At 38.2% G+C, this 22,079-nt stretch overlaps 1 protein-coding gene across 1 annotated transcript; it reads right to left on the bottom strand.

The window, feature by feature from the left end:
* Window positions 1-13,557: 13,557 nt before the first annotated feature.
* api5 (apoptosis inhibitor 5) lies at window positions 13,558-21,478 on the bottom strand. The gene is made up of 14 exons (XM_083545721.1): window positions 21,121-21,478; window positions 19,971-20,132; window positions 19,776-19,869; window positions 19,014-19,079; window positions 18,730-18,881; window positions 16,566-16,772; window positions 16,312-16,416; window positions 15,826-15,915; window positions 15,421-15,599; window positions 15,239-15,332; window positions 15,072-15,128; window positions 14,872-14,960; window positions 14,643-14,782; window positions 13,558-14,410 (listed from the first exon to the last, which is right to left on the bottom strand). The coding sequence occupies exons 1-14, from the start codon at window positions 21,190-21,192 to the stop codon at window positions 14,334-14,336; spliced, it is 1,584 nt and encodes a 527-aa protein (XP_083401847.1). The 5' UTR covers window positions 21,193-21,478; the 3' UTR covers window positions 13,558-14,333.
* Between the last annotated feature and the right edge of the window lie 601 nt (window positions 21,479-22,079).

The following is a 22,079-nucleotide window of genomic DNA, read 5'->3' as shown; positions in this document are numbered from 1 at the left end:
CTCCATAAACTATTTGCACAATCATTCAGATTCTTTTCATTAACCTGGCTAAAACTTAATCGCCTGAGTCGTTTACAACTTGCATTTCAAAATAAAATAGCCTTATCTTCAATAAAATGTCACTTATGTATGTAACACATGTTGCTACAACAAATAAAACAAATAAGCAACAACAAGAACAATGCCGGTGACTTAACTAATTTTACTTATGTACTCACTAGGCTAGCAGTATTGTTATTATTACTTTTACATTAACAAATAGAAATATTAGCACCATAAGATAAATGTGAAATAGCAAGCACATGTTTATTTCTTTAGAATAGCAGACCTAGTCTATATAGTATTGGTAGCTGGATTTTACTTACCAGGGAATTCCTGTTCCTATATCCACATAGTAATCATTTGTCAAAATGAACCACAAAGTCTCTGGCAATCCCTTTTTGGAACTATATGCAAGAAACTGTACTAGGTGGGAGGGTCACGATCTATATCTGGACCCCCCTCCCTGCCCGGTATACACACACACACACACACACACACACACACACACACACACACACACACACACACACACACACACACACACACACACACATACCAGTCGGAACTCATCCCAAACCAAGATCCTCCCTCCCGTCCCTTAATCCCAGATATTCTTCTCATGTCTTCGGTGGTGCAAGGGGAGGTTGAGGTGGCTCAAAGCAAAGAGTAAAGGGCTAGAGAGATAACATGTGTAAATATCTTGCACAAATGCCATTAAGAGGATTTTATTGGGTGGTCGTTTCGTCTGCGGACGTCTCCAGCAGTCAGTCACGATTCTCCCCCTTCCGTCTGCAGCGCACAGCGACTGCATCTCCTGACGCAGCCAACGCGCCCATATTACTCACTATAGCAGTCACGACTCGGAGAAATCTGTTTTTCCACCAGAATTACACCGCCAGTATTGCATTATTTTAGATCTTTGCATGTCTGGACTAGATGCATGTAACAAAGAGAGCCACATGGTCTTTGAGGTCAAGGTTATCAACGTCGTGTTTTTTTTTTTCTTCATTTTCCATGTCAGCAAGCATTGCTCACTAAATACGAGTTTACATTCCTGAAAGCAGCACTTGGCCAAATTGCAGTGTCTATGTCATATAGATGATGTATCTTGGTGGATATAAGAAATATAACTAATATATCGGATACTCGGTTAGACGCTGCATGTCTCATATAAACGTGAAACCTGCTATCCAAGTCGACTCTTACGAGCTACACTGGTGGAGTGTATCACTGCTCTTTGGCGCGATGTATCACGATAGCGGCGCCTACCAACTGTTGTTTCTTACTCGCAAGTATTGTCCTTCTAAAGCAAGCACTTCGACAAATTAGTGCCAAATGTCGCCAAAGTCTGTGTGCTGCAGACTTGGAGTTACAAATCTGTCAAGAGTACTGGCAGACGCAATTTTCTGATTGCTGGTGATGGTCTGTAAATAACACTTATAATACAAAGTGTTGCCTATGCCAAACACCAGAGCAGTATTTCAGTTCATTCAATGGAAAAAATAATGTCTGTTGCAGCGCTGTATAATGAAAATGACGTGGGCGGAAGAGTAATCCAAGTCAGCCCGCCTATTGCCATATTATGTTTAGCTTCTAACTGCAAACTGAATTGTACGAACAAAGCAAGCGGCAAAACTGTCATGCGGACGCATGGGTTCGAAACTTAAGGATGCATTTGGAATGACTCTGGAAAGCAGACTACTTGCACCAGCCGCGGTTGGTATTAAAAAAGACATGCCTAGTTCAGAGTAATTTTGGCGCAGGTCGAGCAGGAGCACCAGGCTCCCCTTGACGCCACATTGTATTTTCAGCCTGTGGGTTCCCCTCTTGTCAGCTCCGGCGCATCGCTCCATCAGCCCCTCAAGGCACTCCTTGTTTCCTGTGCATGCTTTCATCTAGTGTCCTCTTCATTTATTAAACCAACATCACCCGGTTTGCCTTTGATGGTAGGGATTTCCATTCGCGAACTTTGAGTTGTAGCGAAGACAGAAAGCGTAAAATGGCTCAACAGCGCCGTAAGACATGAGTTTGGTCTTGCTTTTGTGGTGGTCATATTTACGGTTTGCGAGATTCCTGCTCGAGAGAGAGAGATGGCATTTTAATTTCCATGAAGCTAAGAGAAAGAAAACATGAAGTTACAATAACAGCTTGTATTAAGTTCATGCCAGTGGCTAAAATGTTGTTTACCCCTGCGTCGTTTCTGGTCAGTGGAGGGAATGGCTTCTGTATAACCCAACACCATGCATGCACCAAACCTCGTTGCAATATTCAAACACAAGAAGTACATTTAATCGAACAACGCTTTGCACATGTACTTACCTATGCAGCGAGCCCTTGCTGAAAGGGGAAACACACACACACACACACACACACACACACACACACACACACACACACACACACACACACACACACACACACACACACACACACATTTTAAATCAATCAAACACATCAACCAGATGGCAATCAAATGCTGCCTATATTTCACGTCTAACCTCAGCAATGTCCAAGGTTTCTCAGAATTGCAGTCCTTTTTATACTTGTGTTACCCCACTGCCTATTTCTGGAGCACGATCAAACACTGCTGCTATTTTTAGCTCGCAGTACGAAAAAAAACCCCACTCACAAAGGCATCGCTCCGGAGCGTTACGTGGAGTGCATGCAATGTACATTCATTTCTGCCTCTCCAACTCCGTGCAAGGGCTCCGAGTCAGTTCTGTTGCATCGATGCAGTGTTTTTTTTTTTTTTTTTTTTTTTTTTTTGTTACAATACTTGCCCCGATGCCTTTATTTTTTTCCTTTGCCAAAAACAACTAGCAAATTAATCGGTGGAGATCCGTTGTGATCTCGCTTGGTTTGAGTTTGTTCCCTCTTTCCTTGTCTTTTATCTCTCCCTCTCTCACCACTCTCCTCATTACACGCGTCTTACGCCGTGTGTCTCCATGCAACTTTCGCATGGAAACTCAGGACGGATTCGCTGCTCGAGAGAGGGAGAGAGCGCGCGCGAAAGAAAGAGAGAGACGCACTCTCACACCGCACACACACACACACACACAAATCAGATTAACATTTCGACTTTAACGCTACTATATGCATGTCTACATATGTAAGAGTAACCACGAGCAGCGCTGCGTATAAAACAGTATACAAAACGTGATAATTAAGCCTTGCAGTCAGTCTCTTTTTTTTCCTGTTGGAGGCTGCGTCAGTTACTAGGCATTGACGTCACATTTAGGTTTTCCCACTTTACTGTCTGTGGCTGTTGATTACAACCATCGCACACAGACGCGCCGTAATGAAACCGCCGTAAAAACCAGAACAACGCAAATTTAAAAAAAGGTTAAGGGATCGACTGTATATTTTCTTTTCAGTCTTTCACCATTGTCAGGGAATCATTTCATGTAGTAGATTGCCGTCGAGACCAACTTGCTTTGCCATGGACGCATCCAGTGCAGGGAACACTGTGTATCGCTTCTCTACACACCACATATGCACCCTTTAGCTGCTTGTGTTGACCCAAAGCTTTGGAGCACAGGACCACGGAAATCACATTACACTGCGCTCATTTTGAACAAAATGCCATTTAATATGAAAAACCCGAGACGCCGTTTTGTAAAAGGAACAATACGATTTCTTGTTACTAAATTGTGCAGTCCGATACCACAGGCAAATAACACACCAGAGAGGCTGCAAGTCAGATTTAGTGAAGATATCGGAATATGCAGCAGAACGGTAAATCAACCACATTGCAGCCGAGAAATATCAATAACCTCCACCATTTGAACTAATGGCCACATGGTGTCGCCAAACGCCGTCATAGTTCTCATGACTCCACAGATGTCTTCAGTTCGGTGCCCAGAAAGGTTAATAAAAATACTAGCTAATACAAAACTTTCTGTTTTCGTTTTGTTTGTTACAAAATCAACTGTTAAACTCAACTTTATTCCAACAAACCCGAGATATTACACGTTCTTTCATAGGCTAGTATTATGTTTTTTTTTTTAAGTATTAGTATTTTTAACTAACAATGTCTGTACAACATTGTGGTTATATTTGCCACTATGCAGGCAAAATACATAATGCTTCTAGATGATCATTTCAATTGCCGTGTTTTGCCCACATATCTCATGGTATAGGTAATTGCCTACTTCAACAAGGGAATATTGCTTGACTGCTTAACATGTACACTGCTGAAAGGAAAGCAAAGAAACACCGACTGTAAGAGCTTAATATTTTCATATAATTTTGTGTAAACAATATGTGGGCACATATTAGTTACCAGTGATATGGGGTAAAACATTGTGGTCAAGGCAACCCTTTGACCACAATCATCTTATTTATTGCTCTCTGTTAAGGTATTTGGAGATGACAGCTGTGCTTATACCACATTGGGAGGTAATTTTAAACTTGGTGAACCTGCTCTTTCTCTACGATAGAAAGGATTGATCCAGTATAAGGTCTGGCCACAGACTGAAGAGTCTTTCAATTTTTGGCAGCCTCTTAGGTTCAACACGTTAAAGGGAACCACTGCTGCAGTTACAGGCAACAATCCCTATAGGAGACTGTATCAGATGTAGCATCCTGCTCAGATATTGAGTGTTCTGATGTCAGCCACACTTCATGGATCGAGGGTGTTAATGTTTGCATTGCATGGATCCACTTATTGTAAGTCTAAAATTGGTGAGGTTTTAGACCTGAGAATGTTGGGTGTCAAAGGCAGAACTGAATATATCAACCTGTAACATAGTCACCAGTATCCAGTGATCGGACGTAGTTATTTTCTACTCTAAATATGTAAATTAAATTAATAGAATTTCAGATGGATTCTATGGACAGGACTTCCTGGAATACCCTGACCAGACAAGCAGCAGAGGATTGCTAAACAATACTGTACAAATGCACATGACTGGTGACACAGAGCTGCAGCTACCTCTGTATTGATGTCTAGAATGTGTGCTTTGACCTCCGATCTTTTACAACCAAATGTATATCTACAGATGTACACAGTGCATCATCCTTTATGCATCATTCTTTATCTTTTATAAATGCTGCAATACTAGCATGATTAGTATCATGGACACAGTGATCATTACTCCTAGAATCATTGCAACTAACTGGATTTTGGGTGGCAACAGGTCCAAGGCAAGGCAGGCAATTTTTGACTTAGGATTGTCAGTAATGGCAAAACACACATGCGCCGACCGTGTTTTTACTGATATTTCCTGTAAATGTGAAGGAAACGGAGAGGCATGTGCACTCATATGCTATCTAAAACTGTGGTGCAGTGTGGATGACTTGGCTGGGATGCTGAAGTCAAAGTGTTTAAAAAAAACACACTCCAGCTTTGTTAGTACCAGTAGCTCCAATGGATGGAAGACAATCAGAAAGACATGCACACTCTAATTCAATGGTCCAGAGCAAAGCTTTATTACTGAGAGCACAGCTCAAGCTGAATGCACTTGGCATGGATGGAGGGACACACATACTCCAGTCCTGTTATATGAATATAGATAGCTCCAGTGGGTACAAGGTAAACACAACCGTGTTATTATAATAGTGTAAGCTAAAAAAATAAGCTAGAAACTAGAGAAAAATAGAAGCTACCAGGTCACAGGTTCAACAACCATGTAAACTACTTGTTAACATGCCTGTTTTCTGTCTTAAATAGTCAGGCACCCCACTTTAATGATACCAGCAAACTTATTTAATAGGATAGCACCTTATTTTAGCCAAGCTCAACTAACATGACACACTAAAATAAATAGAACCTTTTTTGCAAAATTGTCCAGACTTGAACGAACCTTTAGGCAAGAAAAGTAACTTTGTTGGGGTCTGAACCTGATGTGGCTCTAAGCCCCAAGGACAAGACTAAGGGAAGAACTGCCATGTGACATTTCCAAAACAATTTAATTAGATCAAATTCTGGGCAGTCTATCTGAGTAAGATTTAGAAGTTGCCATATATTGAAACAGAGCTTAACACAGTGAAGTAATCTTAGCTAGGTCAGATTGATTGTTAATGAAATTGTTGGTTTACATTATTTAGTGATTTTCACCAAAGGTTATGTGGAGTGAATAGAATGTTAATAACATATGTTACTTTTTCAGTGAATAGATACTTGTATAACTGCTGTTTATGATTTTCTGAGCAAGAATGTAGAATTTTTCTGCAAGTAAAGTGCCATATGGTGAGTGTGTTTTAAGTAAATGTATGTATACATACACAAATGTGTATTTGTGATTAGCAGTTGCATTTCTCTGGGCACAAGAAACTAGCAATAATGCATATTATGTTAAGTGACTGTTTATTGTAGAAAGTATGTACATGTGTATGCTCGTAGAAAGCATTGCGAATTGGCCATTTATTGCATAAAACTATTTCTTTGGAATTTTAGGACATTTAGCATGTAAGCTGAATGTTGTGTACATACCTCAGTTGCCACTAAAATATGCCAGAGTTCAGAGAAACCATCATTCTGTAGCAATTAGATACATTTGGCAATGATGTTGACAACAAACAAGGTGGTTGCCTCATTAAAAACATCTTCTCACTTACCTCTTTTCATTTAAACTTTTAATTTACTTTATCTTTATTTCCTAACATCTTGGCAATGTTGTAATTCATAAAGTTAAATTGTAAAGGGCTTCAGAAGTATAGTCATAAGTATCGTCATAAGTTATAGACATATTGTTTATATTAGCTTCTTTAATCAATTAGTTATTAATTGAGAAACAGTTTATATAAACAAGTGATTTTCATTTTAGAGGAAACACTGGACTAATAAACGTGAGAAAAGCGTTCTGATTAGTCTCCTAATGAAGAATGAGAAAAGAAAGAATTTTAATGTTGATGTTTTCATTAACAGTATTAATAGTATCAAAGTAGTATTAGGGATAAACAAAAAAGGCTTTTCTAAGTATTTCTTGCAACTGAAAATGCTTGACGAAAATTGTCCTATTTTGGCCACGAACATTCAACATTCTGCAAAATTTGCAGAAAAGGAGTGCTGGTCTTGATCTATAGCAACAAACCTAGACTTCCCCCACTCACCACTAAAGCTAAAAATATCATGAATTCGGCTGACTGTGGTTGGAACTCACTCAAAGCCTCTCCTCATTTAACCTATGCAAACTAGATCTCTTCAGATTCACAGCCTGTAAACCCATTAAAAGCAAATCACAGCTATTGCAACAACACTACATATATATATATATATATATATATATATATATATATATATATATATATATATATATATATATATATATATATATATATATATATATATAAATAATAGCTGTGATTTGCTTTTAATAGATTATATATATATCAAGGCTACTAATTATTACTTTCAGAACTATTTGGTTTTCTCGACGCTGAAGATAGATCTTAATGTCATTGAATGTATATTTGGGGTTGTTATCCTGCTGCAGAATAGATTAGGGGCCAATTTTACACATCCCTCATGATATTGCATTAGAGATAAATATTTGTGCCTGTATTTCCCAACATTTAGAACATCATTCATTTTAAACAAATCTCCAACATTATTTGCAGAAAACCTTCACCATGCTTCAATGTTGCCTGCAGACACTCATTATTGTATCACTATCCAATCCTTTGGAAAACAAAATCTTTTTTTTTTTTTTTTTTGCTACAGCCAAATATTCCAGATTTTGATTCAATGCACCTGCTGCCATTTTTCTGCACCCTAGTCCCTATGTTTTCATGCATAGTTGAGTTGCTTAGCCTTGTTTCCATGTCAGAGATATGGCTTTTTTGGTGTAATTCATTAATGAAGGCCACTCCTGGCCAGTTTTTTCCAGGTAGTAAATGGGTTTACCTGGGTCTGCAGGACATCTTCAAATGTTGAAGGGAAGTAATCATAATGTGTTTTTATCTGCTTCATTAAGTTTCCTTGGCCAAAAACTGCATCTGTGGTCCCACATTACCAATTTCTTTGTGTTATTTCAAAATAGCTTGAACAGCACATCTTGAAACCCCAGTCTGCTCTGAAATCTTTGCCTGGGAGCGACCTTCCTGGTGCACTATAACTACCTTGTGACTTGTTGCTGTGCTCAGCCTTGCTATAGTGTCTGACCTGTGATGGGAAACCTCATGTAGTTTTAAGTCTAAGTTTAAGTCTGTATGTTTTAACCTATATATGAAATTGATTATCATTAGCATCTCCTTGATATAATTGGTCAATCATACCCTCTGTAGGACTCTGATCCTAAAAAATTTGTTAACTGCTAAAAATAAATGGTTAACACTTCTATTTTTAAAACATTTTCTTTGTGCCCTGAAATCTAATGAGTGTAAAGTATGAAAATATTTTATAGAACACACTTAACATGGTCAACATCACAAATATCATATGATGTTTTTTTTTTGTAAATTATTTAAAAATTCTTAAACTTTATATATAATTTTAAAGAAACAAAATGTTGTTCGGAAAGGGAAAATGATAAACTGCTCTCCTAAATACTCTAAATTAACCTTTCCAAATTGTTTAATTTTTACCAAAAGCCTCAAAGGTATTAATCACGTATTCAATATCCTTTAATGTTAATTGTGAAGTAACACGATGACCACTTAAAAACCGTGACTGGACCTAGATTAATAACAACATGAAATCTGTCGCGTTTCAGATTTTCCACATGGACACAAATCACCACACCCTACCGGAGAGCGACCGCGCCAATGCTCTTTCAGCACCACGGAGAGCAACATCTGAAAATCAATGGTAAACAAAATCAAATAATATAACCTGAAAATTGAGGATTCTTTAAATAAGCACGTTAACTTTTTGATTACAGATCCCATACGTTTACAGTTTATTTCGCCTTTAACATCATTTGCTTTGGACGTAGTCTATGTGATGTAGTTGAGTCTACCTAATGGTCTGTAAACACTAAAAGGGCTATTAGTCTTAACTAACAGCTGACCAACAAACATAACCAGTTCCTAATTTCTTTTTATTTTCCTTATAAGCGACATGACAAGGACGTGTGATTGTTTCATGTAATCGGCTTGTCTTGTCTCTATGGAAGGGAACACCGAGGCCTGCTATCAACACAGAATGGACACCACCTACTGTTTTGCTCACTTAAGTAGAATGGGCTTCGCCGTTTTTTACAGGTCCCATTAAAACATCATCCAAAATATTTGCACTGGGTTCCTCACACATGTTCCATTTTCCTTTGTTTGATGTCCCCCCTCCCTGCCCTTCACCCCACATCTGCTCACTTGTTTCAGTTCCTCTAACATGGCCATGGACGTTCTAGGAAACGGACACGCTGCTCTGCTGGTTTCAATTGGGAAAAAAAATCAAATTGATGAGGGAGTTGTTTGAATTTCAAGCTTAGATTAAGAATCTCCGCCCTTATAGCCTTCGCTCTTTGTTTATTTTTCCGTCTCTCCTGCCTAAATGATGTCAATGGAAGCCGAGCTATAGAGCTATTTATAGAATCTCCCCCTCCCATTAGAATCACATGATTCAGAGCCCAAGCACAATAAACTACCTCAAGAGGAGAGTGTGCATGAATAGAGACCTTGAATATTTATGAACGGGCAGAAGGGGTGTCACATGATGTTCCTTGTCCATGACATGTTAGATTTGGTGCTGGGTAACTGATAATAGCGACTGTGAAAGGACGGGTGTTCCCGCTGTTACTTTTCTCATCCCTGTCTGTAGTTTATGTACAACTAATTGATGCATCTATTCATCCATTCATCCATCCATTCATTCATTCATTCATTCATTCATTCATTCATTCACCCCTTCCTTTATTAATTATTTATTTCATTCATTCATCCATTCGTTTATTAATTAATTAATGTATTCGTTCATTTATCCAGTCTAGGTAAAGGAAATGTTTAATTTTTACAAACAGTAAAGCAAAATAGCTCATCTTCATGTGGGTGACAGAACAAGAATAAAATAGAATCCCAGGAACCCGCTTCCATTAATTATTCCTCGGTTTGCTATTGTTGCGAGATCCTTCCCAGTTAACCCAACCCGCTCTACCTGCAGGCCTATTACGTAACAAGTCTAAGTCAAACACACACACACACACACACACACACACACACACACACACACACACACACACACACACACACACACAGCGCCATTATTCAAATAATTCTCATTCGAGATGAGACGTTTGATCGTTAAGTACGCCTTTATTTCAAATGTACACACATTAGGATGCGCATAGTTAAAGATTATATCTGATTTATGAGGCAAACGTGCCTCCAGAATGCACTGAACGCGTGTTTCGTACAGTATAATTGACAGCACTAGTCTCCGTTTCTTCAAAAGGCCACACGCGTGTAGTGCACCTCTTTCTCTGGTCCCTGGTTGACATGTTAACACTCATCCACTCTATATTTAGTAAGCCTTCCAGTGCTGTTACTATTTCAAGCATTGTACATGAGGGGGCGGATGCTATTCGTTCACGAAAAAAGAGGATAACATACTCTTCCTCGCGGCTCTTCAGCTATACTCTTTTGTGTCGTGTTTTTTGCAGGTTGCAGCAGTAATATGAACTGCTGTGTTTTATAACGGTGCACACAAGCAGTGCTGCATTTCCACCCTCTCCAGTTGCCACTGTAACATTCACAAGCTAGGTGGAGGGATGGATTTTGTATTTTGACTGAAAACAACAGTCTCTGGTAAATACTTTAAGGTGACGAGAAAGCAACTGGACCTTTTTGCTGTTTAAAATCCAATTAAACATATACATGTGAGTATAAGCAAATACCTCTGACTATGTCAGGACGATAAACACATGCTTTCAAATTATTTTCTCTCTCTCTCTCTTCTTCTCTCTCTCTCTTTACTCAATGTTTGCCAACCTCTGAATCTGTGCCCACTTTGATTCTCAAAAAAGGATAAGTTTTTTTATTAAACATTACTTCAAACAAAACAACAGTCTACATCACAAAGCAGGCGATTGCTTTCGTTTAATTCAGCTGTTTCTATGTGACAAAACATTCCTTTATTTCAGCATTTCCAGGTTGATATCATTGCCATTTATAAAGTGCTTTGGAAAATACCCTGAATACTTAAATAGCAGCATACTACCGTGCTAAATAGTGGTTTAGTACTATCTACACTAGCCTGTGCTGTTTAGTATGGTAGTATGGGGTTTCGTATGTAACTATGGTCAAGAGTCTTCGTGGTAATTTTTATGGAACAGCGCCACCTACGGCCTTTACACTACACCTATTTAAGAGGAGCATAAAAAATACTTGACAGTATGGATAAAACTAGAATTTGACGAGAGGTCTATTTGAAGGAAAAACGAGAAAACTAAAAAAAAAAAAAAAAAAAAAAAGAAGAAATGAAACAAATGAATTGATCATGCGGCCAATTATCGTGTTGATCTAACGCATGAAAGTAACGACAGTTAACATAACTTCTAAAAATAACCAATTGCACATGAATATATCTGCTACAAACCATGATATTCGGTCTAAAAATAAACACCCAAGTCTTTTCTTAACAACAATGAAGGCGTCGTGCTCGAGTCGTGGTCTTGGTTGGCCATCTAGTGGTGTGAGCATTTTTCCAGGTAAATAACGTTGAAGGTCATTGCAGGGCCACAGTAATCCAAGGTAATAGTCTTTTGTGGTAATTGCAAGGACTACTTTCAGTCCTGCTTGATATCATGTAAGGAGCAGCAGGTAAATATAACGTTTAAATCTCCTTAAATGTTTATATATGCTATGATACATCCCATGCTCAAGTCAATTAAATAATACAGAAATATGTTCAAGTTCTGATCAATTAGCCCCAAGTCCTGAATAGCAGCAAGCAAGCAAGCCAGAAATTGTGTGAATTCAATGAAGCAAACAGTTATCCTATCATGCCTAGGGGACATGTCTGGTATCTCTGGTATCCAATCAGCACAGATTTGCTTAATCTTTAAACATTTATCAGTCCTACATACAGTGGGTACGGAAAGTATTCAGACCCCCTTAAATCTTTCACTCTTTGTTATATTGCGGCCATTTGCTAAAATCATTTAAGTTAATTTATTTTCCTCATTAATGTACACATAGCACCCCATATTGACAGAAAAAGACAGAATTGTTTACATTTTTGCAGATTTATTAAAAAAGAAAAACTGAAATATCACATGGTCCTAAGTATTCAGACCCTTTGCTGTGACACTCATATATTTAACTCAGGTGCTATCCATTTCTTCTGATCATCCTTGAGATGGTTCTACACCTTCATTTGAGTCCAGCTGTGTTTGATTATACTGATTTGACTTGATTAGGAAAGCCACAAACCTGTCTATATAAGACCTTCCAGATCACAATGCATGTCAGAGCAAATGAGAATCATGAGGTCAAAGGAACTGCCTGAAAAGCTCAGAGACAGAATTGTGGCAAGGCACAGATCTGGCCAAGGTTACAAAAAGATTTCTGCTGCACTTAAGATTCCTAAATGCACAGTGGCCTCCATAATCCTCAAATGGAAGACGTTCGGGACGACCAGAACCCTTCCTAGAGCTGGCCGTCCGGCCAAACTGAGCTATCGGGGGAGAAGAGCCTTGGTAAAAGTGGTAAAGAAGAACCCAAAGATCACTGTGGCTGAACTCCAGAGATGCAGTCGGGAGATGGGAGAAAGTTGTAGAAAGTCAACCATCACTGCAGCCCTCCACCAGTCGGGGATTTATGGCAGAGTGGCCAGACGGAAGCCCCTCCTCAGTGTAAGACACATGAAAGCACGCATGGATTTTGCTAAAAAAAAACCCACCTGAATGACTCCAAGATGATGAGAAATAAGATTCTCTGGTCTGATGAGACCAAGATAGAACTTTTTGGCCATACTTCTAAGCGGTATGTGTGGAGAAAACCAGGCACTGCTCATCACCTGTCCAATACGCATCTTTCCCAAAGACTCATGGCAATACTGAGCAAAGGGTCTGAATGCTTCATATTTCAGTTTTTCTTTTTTAATAAATCTGCAACAATTGTGTTTTTCTGTCAATATGGGGTGCTGTGTGTACATTAATGAGGAAGAAAATGAACTTAAATGATTTTAGCAAATGGCTGCAATATAACAGAGTGAAAAACGTAAGGGAGTCTGAATACTTTCCGTACCCACTGTACATTTAGTGTCTACTTTCATTTCAGGATTAAAACAATTATTGCAAGTGGATCATTGAGAGGAGCTTTTTTAAAAACATAATTCACAAAATAGCCTAAGAACAAGATGATTGGGGTGTTTCTCCTTCCTATTCCTATTTTGTTCACTACACAACCAGTTTTTCCAACATATTTTGCTTCATATGTGCAATGTTCTGGAAAATAGACATGTATAAAATATTTTTTGAGATTTGTGTTTAATGTTGAATCTCACTTGTCATTTTGCATGTTCCCTACTTATCTTTCTGAAAAAGAAAAAAACCCAACATGAAAAAAGCGAACTGTGGATTTTTGGTGTTTGCAGAATTAAGTACACAATTAAGCCGTGCTCATTAATGAGCAACACAGAATGCAAAGAGTAATTTATTATGTTTTTGTTTAAAGTGGTCAATTTTTGCACCCTTATTACCAACAATTCAGTTGATGTAAGCGTCATTTATAAAAACTAGCAGTAACAACTGTTTTTATTCAAAATACTTACATACCTATTTCCAACTGCTGTAAAATATGCATGCAAAAAATTGATCAAAATAGAGCCTCAAATTTTTAAAAGTTACCAGAAAAAAAATGAGGAATCAGTCAGTCTATGAAGAGCTAAACAATGGCAACAATGATCTTTTAAGACAAATATGACGAAGGACTAGGTCACTAAAAATACTATGCTTCTTTTCCTTATTCATCAAAAATGGCAAAGCCTAATGCGAGGTCATAGAAGACCGTTACAACTTAAATACCCATTTCCAAAAATTACCAATGACAGGAATTCTTTTGGACTGAACTGGTTTATAATAAAATGCAGATCAAAACAAATTATCTTACAAAGTCAAGTGAAGACATCCAACAAAACTAAGATAAAAAAATACAGAAGATCTGCCACCATACAAATACAATCAAAAGGTACATAATTACACAGTTGTCTTGTTTATCCCCCCAAAAAAACAAACAAAAACAAAACACACTGAGCATGACTTCAGAACTACATTATGAAAACAGAGGAAGAAACAGTAAGTGGTAAACTGGGAGCCCATCAGGATTGAGGCTGTCAGAACAGTCGGGATGCTGGCATGGGGCAGACCTGGAGCTGTGAAGATGGATCTCTGAAAATAATATATAGTCCTCCTTTAGAAGATTCGTCCTCGACTTCTATTTCCTCGTCCAAAACCTCTGCCCCGACCGCCTCTAAACCCGCCTCTTTGCTCTGAGAAGACAATGAATTATTTATGTACACATTAACGACATTATGTTACTAATCATTGAAAGGTTTTTCTTAAGTATTTAGTCTCCTCATTATATCCTTTACTTCCTGATATCCTGCCGTCTATTTGGTCTTGATTTTTCCAAGCCCTAGATCTTGGTCATAAACATTACACTATATTATAGAGACTTTCATATAAAATATGTACTATGCGGTGCAATCACTGCAAACTCACCATAGGAAAAGTTTCCAATACTAGCACTGTATTTTCCACTTGGGGGGTTGTATATTTGGCGTGCATCCCTCCGTGGCAACGGGGAAACCTTCTTTCCAATGGTCCCTGTAACCACATCCTCTCCAGAAGCGCGTTTTTGTCTACGAGACGCACAAGTGAAATGTCAGACAATGAGTCCTGAGGTATTAGCACTGCAAAGAATACTTAAAAATTGGGATAAGATGCTTACCCCACAGCAGCTGCTGCCTCTGCCTTCTGCACTGGTTTCCAGGACAAAGTGACCGTGCTCTTATAAGATGGAGGGTTGTGGAAAAGATCCTAAATCAGCCAACAAAATTCAATCATTTTAAAATGAACCTTGTACACAGAACATTCTAAGTTTTATTATTGTTGATTCAAATATGAGATTTTGCTCATTGAAACCATTACCTTGATTAGGACGTTGATGTTGTTTGTAATTTTCAATGCCACCACTTTAATTTTATTCTAAAGGAACACAGCACAAGCTTGTGAATTCCAGTAACCACTGGTATACACTAATTATGATAAAGTTTACTAGTCTATGATGAGTTAGAAATGTAACTATTTAACAATACCTCTTCAGTCTTCAGTGCATCACCAGTTTTGCCATGCAAGGCCACACGAAGTTGGCGAATGTACACTTGTAGTCCTCTTGCAAAGTACTGCAGCCTGTAGATCCAATTACATGAGTGAAATCACAAATGTCATGTTATGTCACACAACTCGATTAAATTTACCATCCAAAACAAAAACAGACCTGATCTTGAAGTCCTTTAATTTCTCAGCATTGACCTTGTCAATGAGAAAGTCTGGTAATTTTTTGCCAAGTTGATGGAAACTGAAGAGCAGGCACTCCACATAGCTGAACTGAAGCTTGGGCTCATCACTCCCAGCGTTTTCCCCATTCTCTTCTTCAGGAGGCAAGGGCATGAACTCCTAAATATCAAGGATAAAAAAAATTTTACTGCGAGCTAAACATTTTACAGATAAATGTGTCTTCAGTAATTCAGTTGCTTTTAAAGTCCCAGTTTGAAGAAATGTATCACTAAAACTAAACCAAATCACAAAACTAAACCAAACACATTACTCATCTGAGCAATCTTGTAAAATCCAGAGTGAAACAGAGTTAATTAATGTTGCAAATAAACACTTTATGGTTTACCAAAAGTTTCTCAAATAGCATCATGAGGTTGGACTCAAGTTTGTCCATGTCACCACAGAATGGACTCATCTCAGCCAGCAGTTTTAGTACCTAGAGAAAAACAAAAGGTACAGTATTAAAAAAATAAATAAATAAATGCTAATCAGTCACCAATGGCTAGTGAAGGGGAGAAAAACTTGAAAAGCATCCTGCATTGTTCGCATTGCATGTATGGGAGCATTTACTTGCTGTAACTTTTCTTGTAATAAATGAAAAGCAAATTATATTTGTCTCCTCAACTTTTTTTTGCTGATTTAAAAAATAATCTGATCCGTGACACAAAAACAGTAATGTTAACCGAACCGTGGGTAGTGTGAGCCACACACACACACACACACACACACACACTATATTGTACAAGTAAAAGAAAACTTGTCAATTTAGCAATTATGAAATAATTAATTCTTTCAATATTCAGATTTGTTAATTTACACATATGATGCTCACTTCAAGCTGGATGTCCAGTTCTGCCACAGGGCTGGTGAGCATGCTGAGGTTAGGCAGAACATGCTCACAGAAGTACGTCACAAATCGAGTGGAATGTACATTTTTCTGTCAGAATTAAAAACAAATTATTATATATATATAAAAAAAAAAAAGAATATATTTATTTTTATAAAAAATAAACACAGAATTCAGTAGAGTACAAAATCTTATCTAGTAATAAGGTATTAATGAACTTGGGCTGTAATCTAGCTCACCGAGAACAGTGGCAGTGCCTGGCGTGTACACTGGAGCAGGCGGTCCACGCTGTCAGCATCAGCAGGATTGAGGACCTGCTCCAGGTAGGCCTGTTCCACCACTAGCTCCACTAGCTGCTGTCTCCCGCTCACTGTCTGCAAGCACTTCAGGCCAGACAGCACCCGCATCAGAAGCACAAACTCCTCTCCAGTCACATCCTCCAAAACCTGCACACAATATCATAGTACAGAGCATGAAATGGCTATCTTGAAACAAAATATATTTTAAAAAATCCAGGACCCACCTACAACTCTATACTTTGTATTGCAAAGAACCCACTAATTTGTCTATTAGTTTTACTGTATTTATTGAATACAAAGATTGCTGAGAATTTTCACCATTGCATGATGATGCCACAATCATGCCTTTTCACACAACAAAATGCACAGAAACTCTTAAGAGTGCCACTAATACATGTGTCTATCATAAAAGACTAAATCACAAAGTATTTCTGAGATGATCATTCATTTGATAAGCTCTCACAAACCTGTGCAAGACTACTCAAGTGCTTTTAGGGTGGCTACTGAGTTTTTGTTCAACTCTCCTAGTGAGCAGGAAAACACCAGGTGGTTCAAAACTCTATTTATATATGCGGAATTTGGCAAGTTGTGTACCCAGCGCAACCTACAATTTAAAATCCCATTTATACAACTAAGCAGTTGAGGATTAAAAGCATAGGCAGTGCTGGGATTTGAAATCAGGATCTGATTAAAAAGTATTAACCACTGAGCTACCAGTGAAGTAGGGCTGCAAAAACTAATCGATAATAAAATTTGTTGTAAACGATTGTGGTTATCAGATTAGCTGGTATGCTCAAGTTATGGGTTAGCATGATGGTAAGATACAGGTCAACCGGCAGCAGAAAAAGTGTGCGTCCCAAGTCTTCCAAGGCATGGAAGCATTTTATATTAGACACAACAAAGAACACTGTACCTGCAAATTATGCAAAGCTGAGGTTGTGTGGCATTGAAGGATCACAGTGATGCATGAACACATTAAAACAAAGCACACTGGCATCACAGATGAAGGCGAAACATCAGTACGGTAAGCAAAAACTGTATAATCCCCATCATGTGAAAATGGTATAGTTAAATAAAGTGCTATTGTGTAAACTGTATGTTAACTTTGGGACAGTCGCACAAGATCTGTCGTGACTTACGAGCATCAGGTTGTGCAATCACCTCGTGACATAGTGATGGATTATATTAAAAACTGTAAAAGCAGCAAACAGCAGCAGCAGTAAACGATTAAATTTTTAGTCACTGTTGTGGTTTTCAGCTAATAATTATGCATTTGCACACCAATGCATATTGTTCTTTAAAAAAAATTCATGCTGCATTTCTCTGCTCCATTCTCTTTTTATAGCATTTGTCTACTACAACAGGCAACTTCTGTTTTTAAACATGATTTACAGCGGCTTTTCTACATTCAAACACTTGTTTTCAATGTTTGAATATTTAATTTATGCGTGTCCCTTAATTATTATACAAAACTAAATTAATTCTAGATTTTAGATAGTTATATCTTCATAACTGAACAAAATTGTCTTTTTGAAAGAAAAATTGTCAAAACAATGCTGTATCATATTTTATATAGATTTTTTTAAGCATGATTGTCAACTTGCCATCTGCAAAATACAATACATGTGTTGATTTACACAAAGTGCTTCACCTTTTATACTCAAGATGCGCAGAGGCGTTTATTATTTTTTTTTTTTACAGAAACAAACAACCCAGTATGAGGGAATTTGTTCAAAAGGAGAAATCTCCCATGCACTCCTCAACAAGCAGCCACCATAAGCTTTAAAATGTCAAAATTAAAGATAGATAATCTCAATATGTGGCTTCTGCATTTTTAAAGTACACTTTTATACATAAATACCCTGAATTAGGATTTTATGTAGTTATAAGCAAAACGTCTTAAAAATTTTTTTTTTATCAAATTAACAAAAAACAAAAGTCAGATTAATCAATTAACAAAATAATCGTTAGTTGCAGCCCTACACCAAACATTTACAATGACGAATGCACACTAAACCAACTGTGTCCTGGAAACATTTAAAGTTTTTAAAATAGGTTTATATGCTTTCATTGATCTATATCTCAAGCAAAGTTATTATTCTACCTTTTTTGTCTCCGTGAAGATGTAGTCCTCCACTTCCTTGGTCAGGGTTTCTTCAGGCACTGTCTTCAATTTGGCAGAGAGGAACTTAATTGCTCTTTCTCGCACAACATCTTCGCCCTGTAGAATTTGGCTAAAAAGACCTCCAAGTGTCCCTAAAACATTAAGTAAAAGTTGGCAAACTGGACTATTTAACAAAATATGAGTAGAAAACCAATGCATATATACAAAAGAAATACACAAATTAATGTAAAGTATTTTTAAAAAATATTAGGAAAAGACAATACCTCTAGCATCAATTTTGAATATGGAAATCAGTGCAGTGTTTACTTGGTTGAATTCTGCTGCATCATCTGGAAAAGGGGAGAATAAGCTCAGCAATCAAATGGCAAAGAGTTAGATAACAATAAAACATGACCTCCATAAGTTTGGTCTGATCAAGAGGGGTTTAGTGCATCCACTATTTCAATCAGCTGCAAACAATAGAAAACATTTCTAATCATGATGAAATCATTGGCTTATCATTACATCATGGCATACAGATGCACTGATGTTAATGGCACCCCTTTACGTTTCTCAAGCAGCACTGATAAATCAAGTTCGTTCTGTGCACAGTGCAGCATTCATTATGTCCTTTTAACATGCAGCTTAATGATATGATATATATAGCCACAGTATGGCAAAACTTAGTGGCTGTGTGTCTCAATTCCACAGGGAAATAAAAGAGCCATGTGCTTGCACCTGTGCACTTAGTTTCAAGACAACGACAACATAAGTTTATTTTTACATTGCTGCCAGGACCTCTTTTTGTAACTATGATCTGATGGGTTTTATTTCTAATTTACGTCAAAATAAGGCGTTATTCACGTTAAAAAATATCAATCAAATCATGTAAAAACAAACTATACTGTTAATTTAAAGGATTATATTTAACTTAATACATATCAGAAATATGAATTGGTTATGTTGTTCTCTTCATTTTAAAGTATTAGTAGAAAATCAACTTTTTGTAAATAAATTCTACCACAAATCTACCATGCAACAAATACCTGTCTGCAGTAGTTGTGTGAGAATGTCTGCTACTCTGGGTAAATTCTCTCCAGCCGCAAAGCGTGGAAGTTCTTTGATGGCTTGTCTGCGAATCTACAAAAGACAAAACACAACAGCTAGGTATGGACGTGTTCATTACTCCAACTGGGACCTGATCTCTCGTATAAATTTTGGCCAGAGAGAGGAGAACTTACCGATACATCTTCGTCTTCACACAAATCCAACTGTGCATTAATTGCTGCATCTGCCAGGTCTGGAAAACTACTGAAGAATTTTGGAATGAACTGCGCAGCCAAACGCTTTTCCTTGGGGCCTCCTTTCACACCATCCAAAATAACCTGATAGGCATCTTTATGCTGTAAAATAGTAAATACATAGACCAGATACATGTTTAACAGGAGAGTAATGCAGTGTGGATCTTTGGCATATCATAGTAATAGATTTCAATTCTGACCTTTCTACCATTCTATCTGAGTAATATTCATATTGAGTTTTTTTTGTTGTTGCAAATGCCTTACAAGTGCTTAGTTTAGCATTCATTCTACTGTAAACATTCTCTTTTTTGCACTATCCTAGCCTTTTCTACTTATTATTTATTTTTAAATGTGGATTTTAAGGAGAAAGTCTTTAAAAAGTTACACACACACACTTATAAAACCATATATAATAAATTAAATGAAAGATCTTGTGTGCATTTCATTTTTGTGTTTCATCCAGGTTCCTCATTCCTGCCCAAAACATAGAAGATAGGTCTGTACTGTCTACATTCAAGTTGCCTCTATGTTCGTGTGTGTGTGTGTGTGTGTGTGTGTGTGTGTGTGTGTCCTGTGATGAATTAGTGACCTATCTTTGGCCTATTTATGCCTCACACCAAGTGTTCCTGCTAGTCTGGAAAGACAGACCCACCTCCAACAGATCAAACTAATTATTAAAAAGTAATGAATGGACTTAAATTGTAAATTGTAAATGAAATATAGTGGTGAAGGTATACTACTTTTAACTGTGCCTAAAAAACAAAAAAATTTACATAACGCTATACGGCTGCTGACAACTTTCAGGGAAAGAATTCACAAATAAAAAAAACGTGATTTTAAGATCCATCCAGATCTTTAGATTTTTAAACATAAAAGACTGTTTAATTATCTGTGCTCTGTTAGCTAAACAACTGCTAACTCAGGACAGGTTACTGCTAGCTTAGCTAAGTTAGCTTAGCTATCCGTTGTAGGCCGGATATGTCTTTATGTACGGTATGACAACGAGATAGACGAAATATCAGTAACAAACCCAGGGGAGTGTGTGACTTTACACTAATGATGTATGTGTTGTGAAAGAAGGAACACGCACCTGGCTGAGGTCCTCCTTGGCGTCGGCCAGAATGCCGTAGTTACGGTACAGCTCCTCCACGGTGGCCGCCATCTGCGCCAATCAGTCAGCGAGTAACGGCAACGAAAAGACCGATGATTTGTTGATTTTGTTCCCCCTCCTTATTTGTTCCCCGTGAAACCGCTCTCTGTTAACGCAGGCTGATCTGGACGTTCAGAAAATATCGCACCATTGGACTTTCCTTATTATTTTTTAATCGAATACGAAGCTAAACGCTTCCGTTGGCGCGCTAGCTCGCAGCTCGTGCGCTAAACCGTCGCTAGATTTCTGACGTGGTTTCCCCCCCGACCCTCTGCGCAGACTGCAGCGGCGGTTACACTGCCCCTTGTGGCCCGGAGTGGGATTTACACTGCTGTTAGGCGCCCTCTATCGTACGTCGACGAGAGTGTGTGTGTGTGTGTGTGTGTGTGTGTGTGTGTGTGTGTGTGTGTGTGTGTGTGTGTTTGTGTGTGTGTATGTGTCGGTACTTGTTCTCCTATCTCGGTGGGGACTTCGACCTGAATGCACAATGACTCATGGGGACCCATGTCACCGGCAAAGCCATACAAGCACCTCACAAACAGTGTCTAGACACGGTGCAGTGAGGTTTTCTCTGAAGACCCCATGGGGTCCATTTTCAAGACAAAATCTGCGTGACTGTGTAATCTATGCACCCCTACAGATCACACATGGTATTGCACACCCCTCTCACTCTCTAGCGCCATAGGATTAGTAAGGAGGACGTTAGAGCAGCAATTAAGAGGATGAAAAGTGAAAAGTCAGTTGGACCAGTTTACATACTGGTAGAAGCAGATGAGATGTTTAGGTAAGATGGCAGTGGAGTTTTTAACAAAATCATTTAACAGGATTTTGGAAGGTGAGAAGATGCCTGAGGAATGGAGAAAGAGGTTGATGGTACCGATCTTTAAGAACAAGGGGGG

The sequence above is a fragment of the Silurus aristotelis genome, assembly GCF_946808225.1.
Source record: "Silurus aristotelis genome assembly, chromosome: 7".
Taxonomy (NCBI): Eukaryota; Metazoa; Chordata; class Actinopteri; order Siluriformes; family Siluridae; genus Silurus; species Silurus aristotelis.
This window is presented reverse-complemented; position numbering and strand designations above follow the sequence as displayed.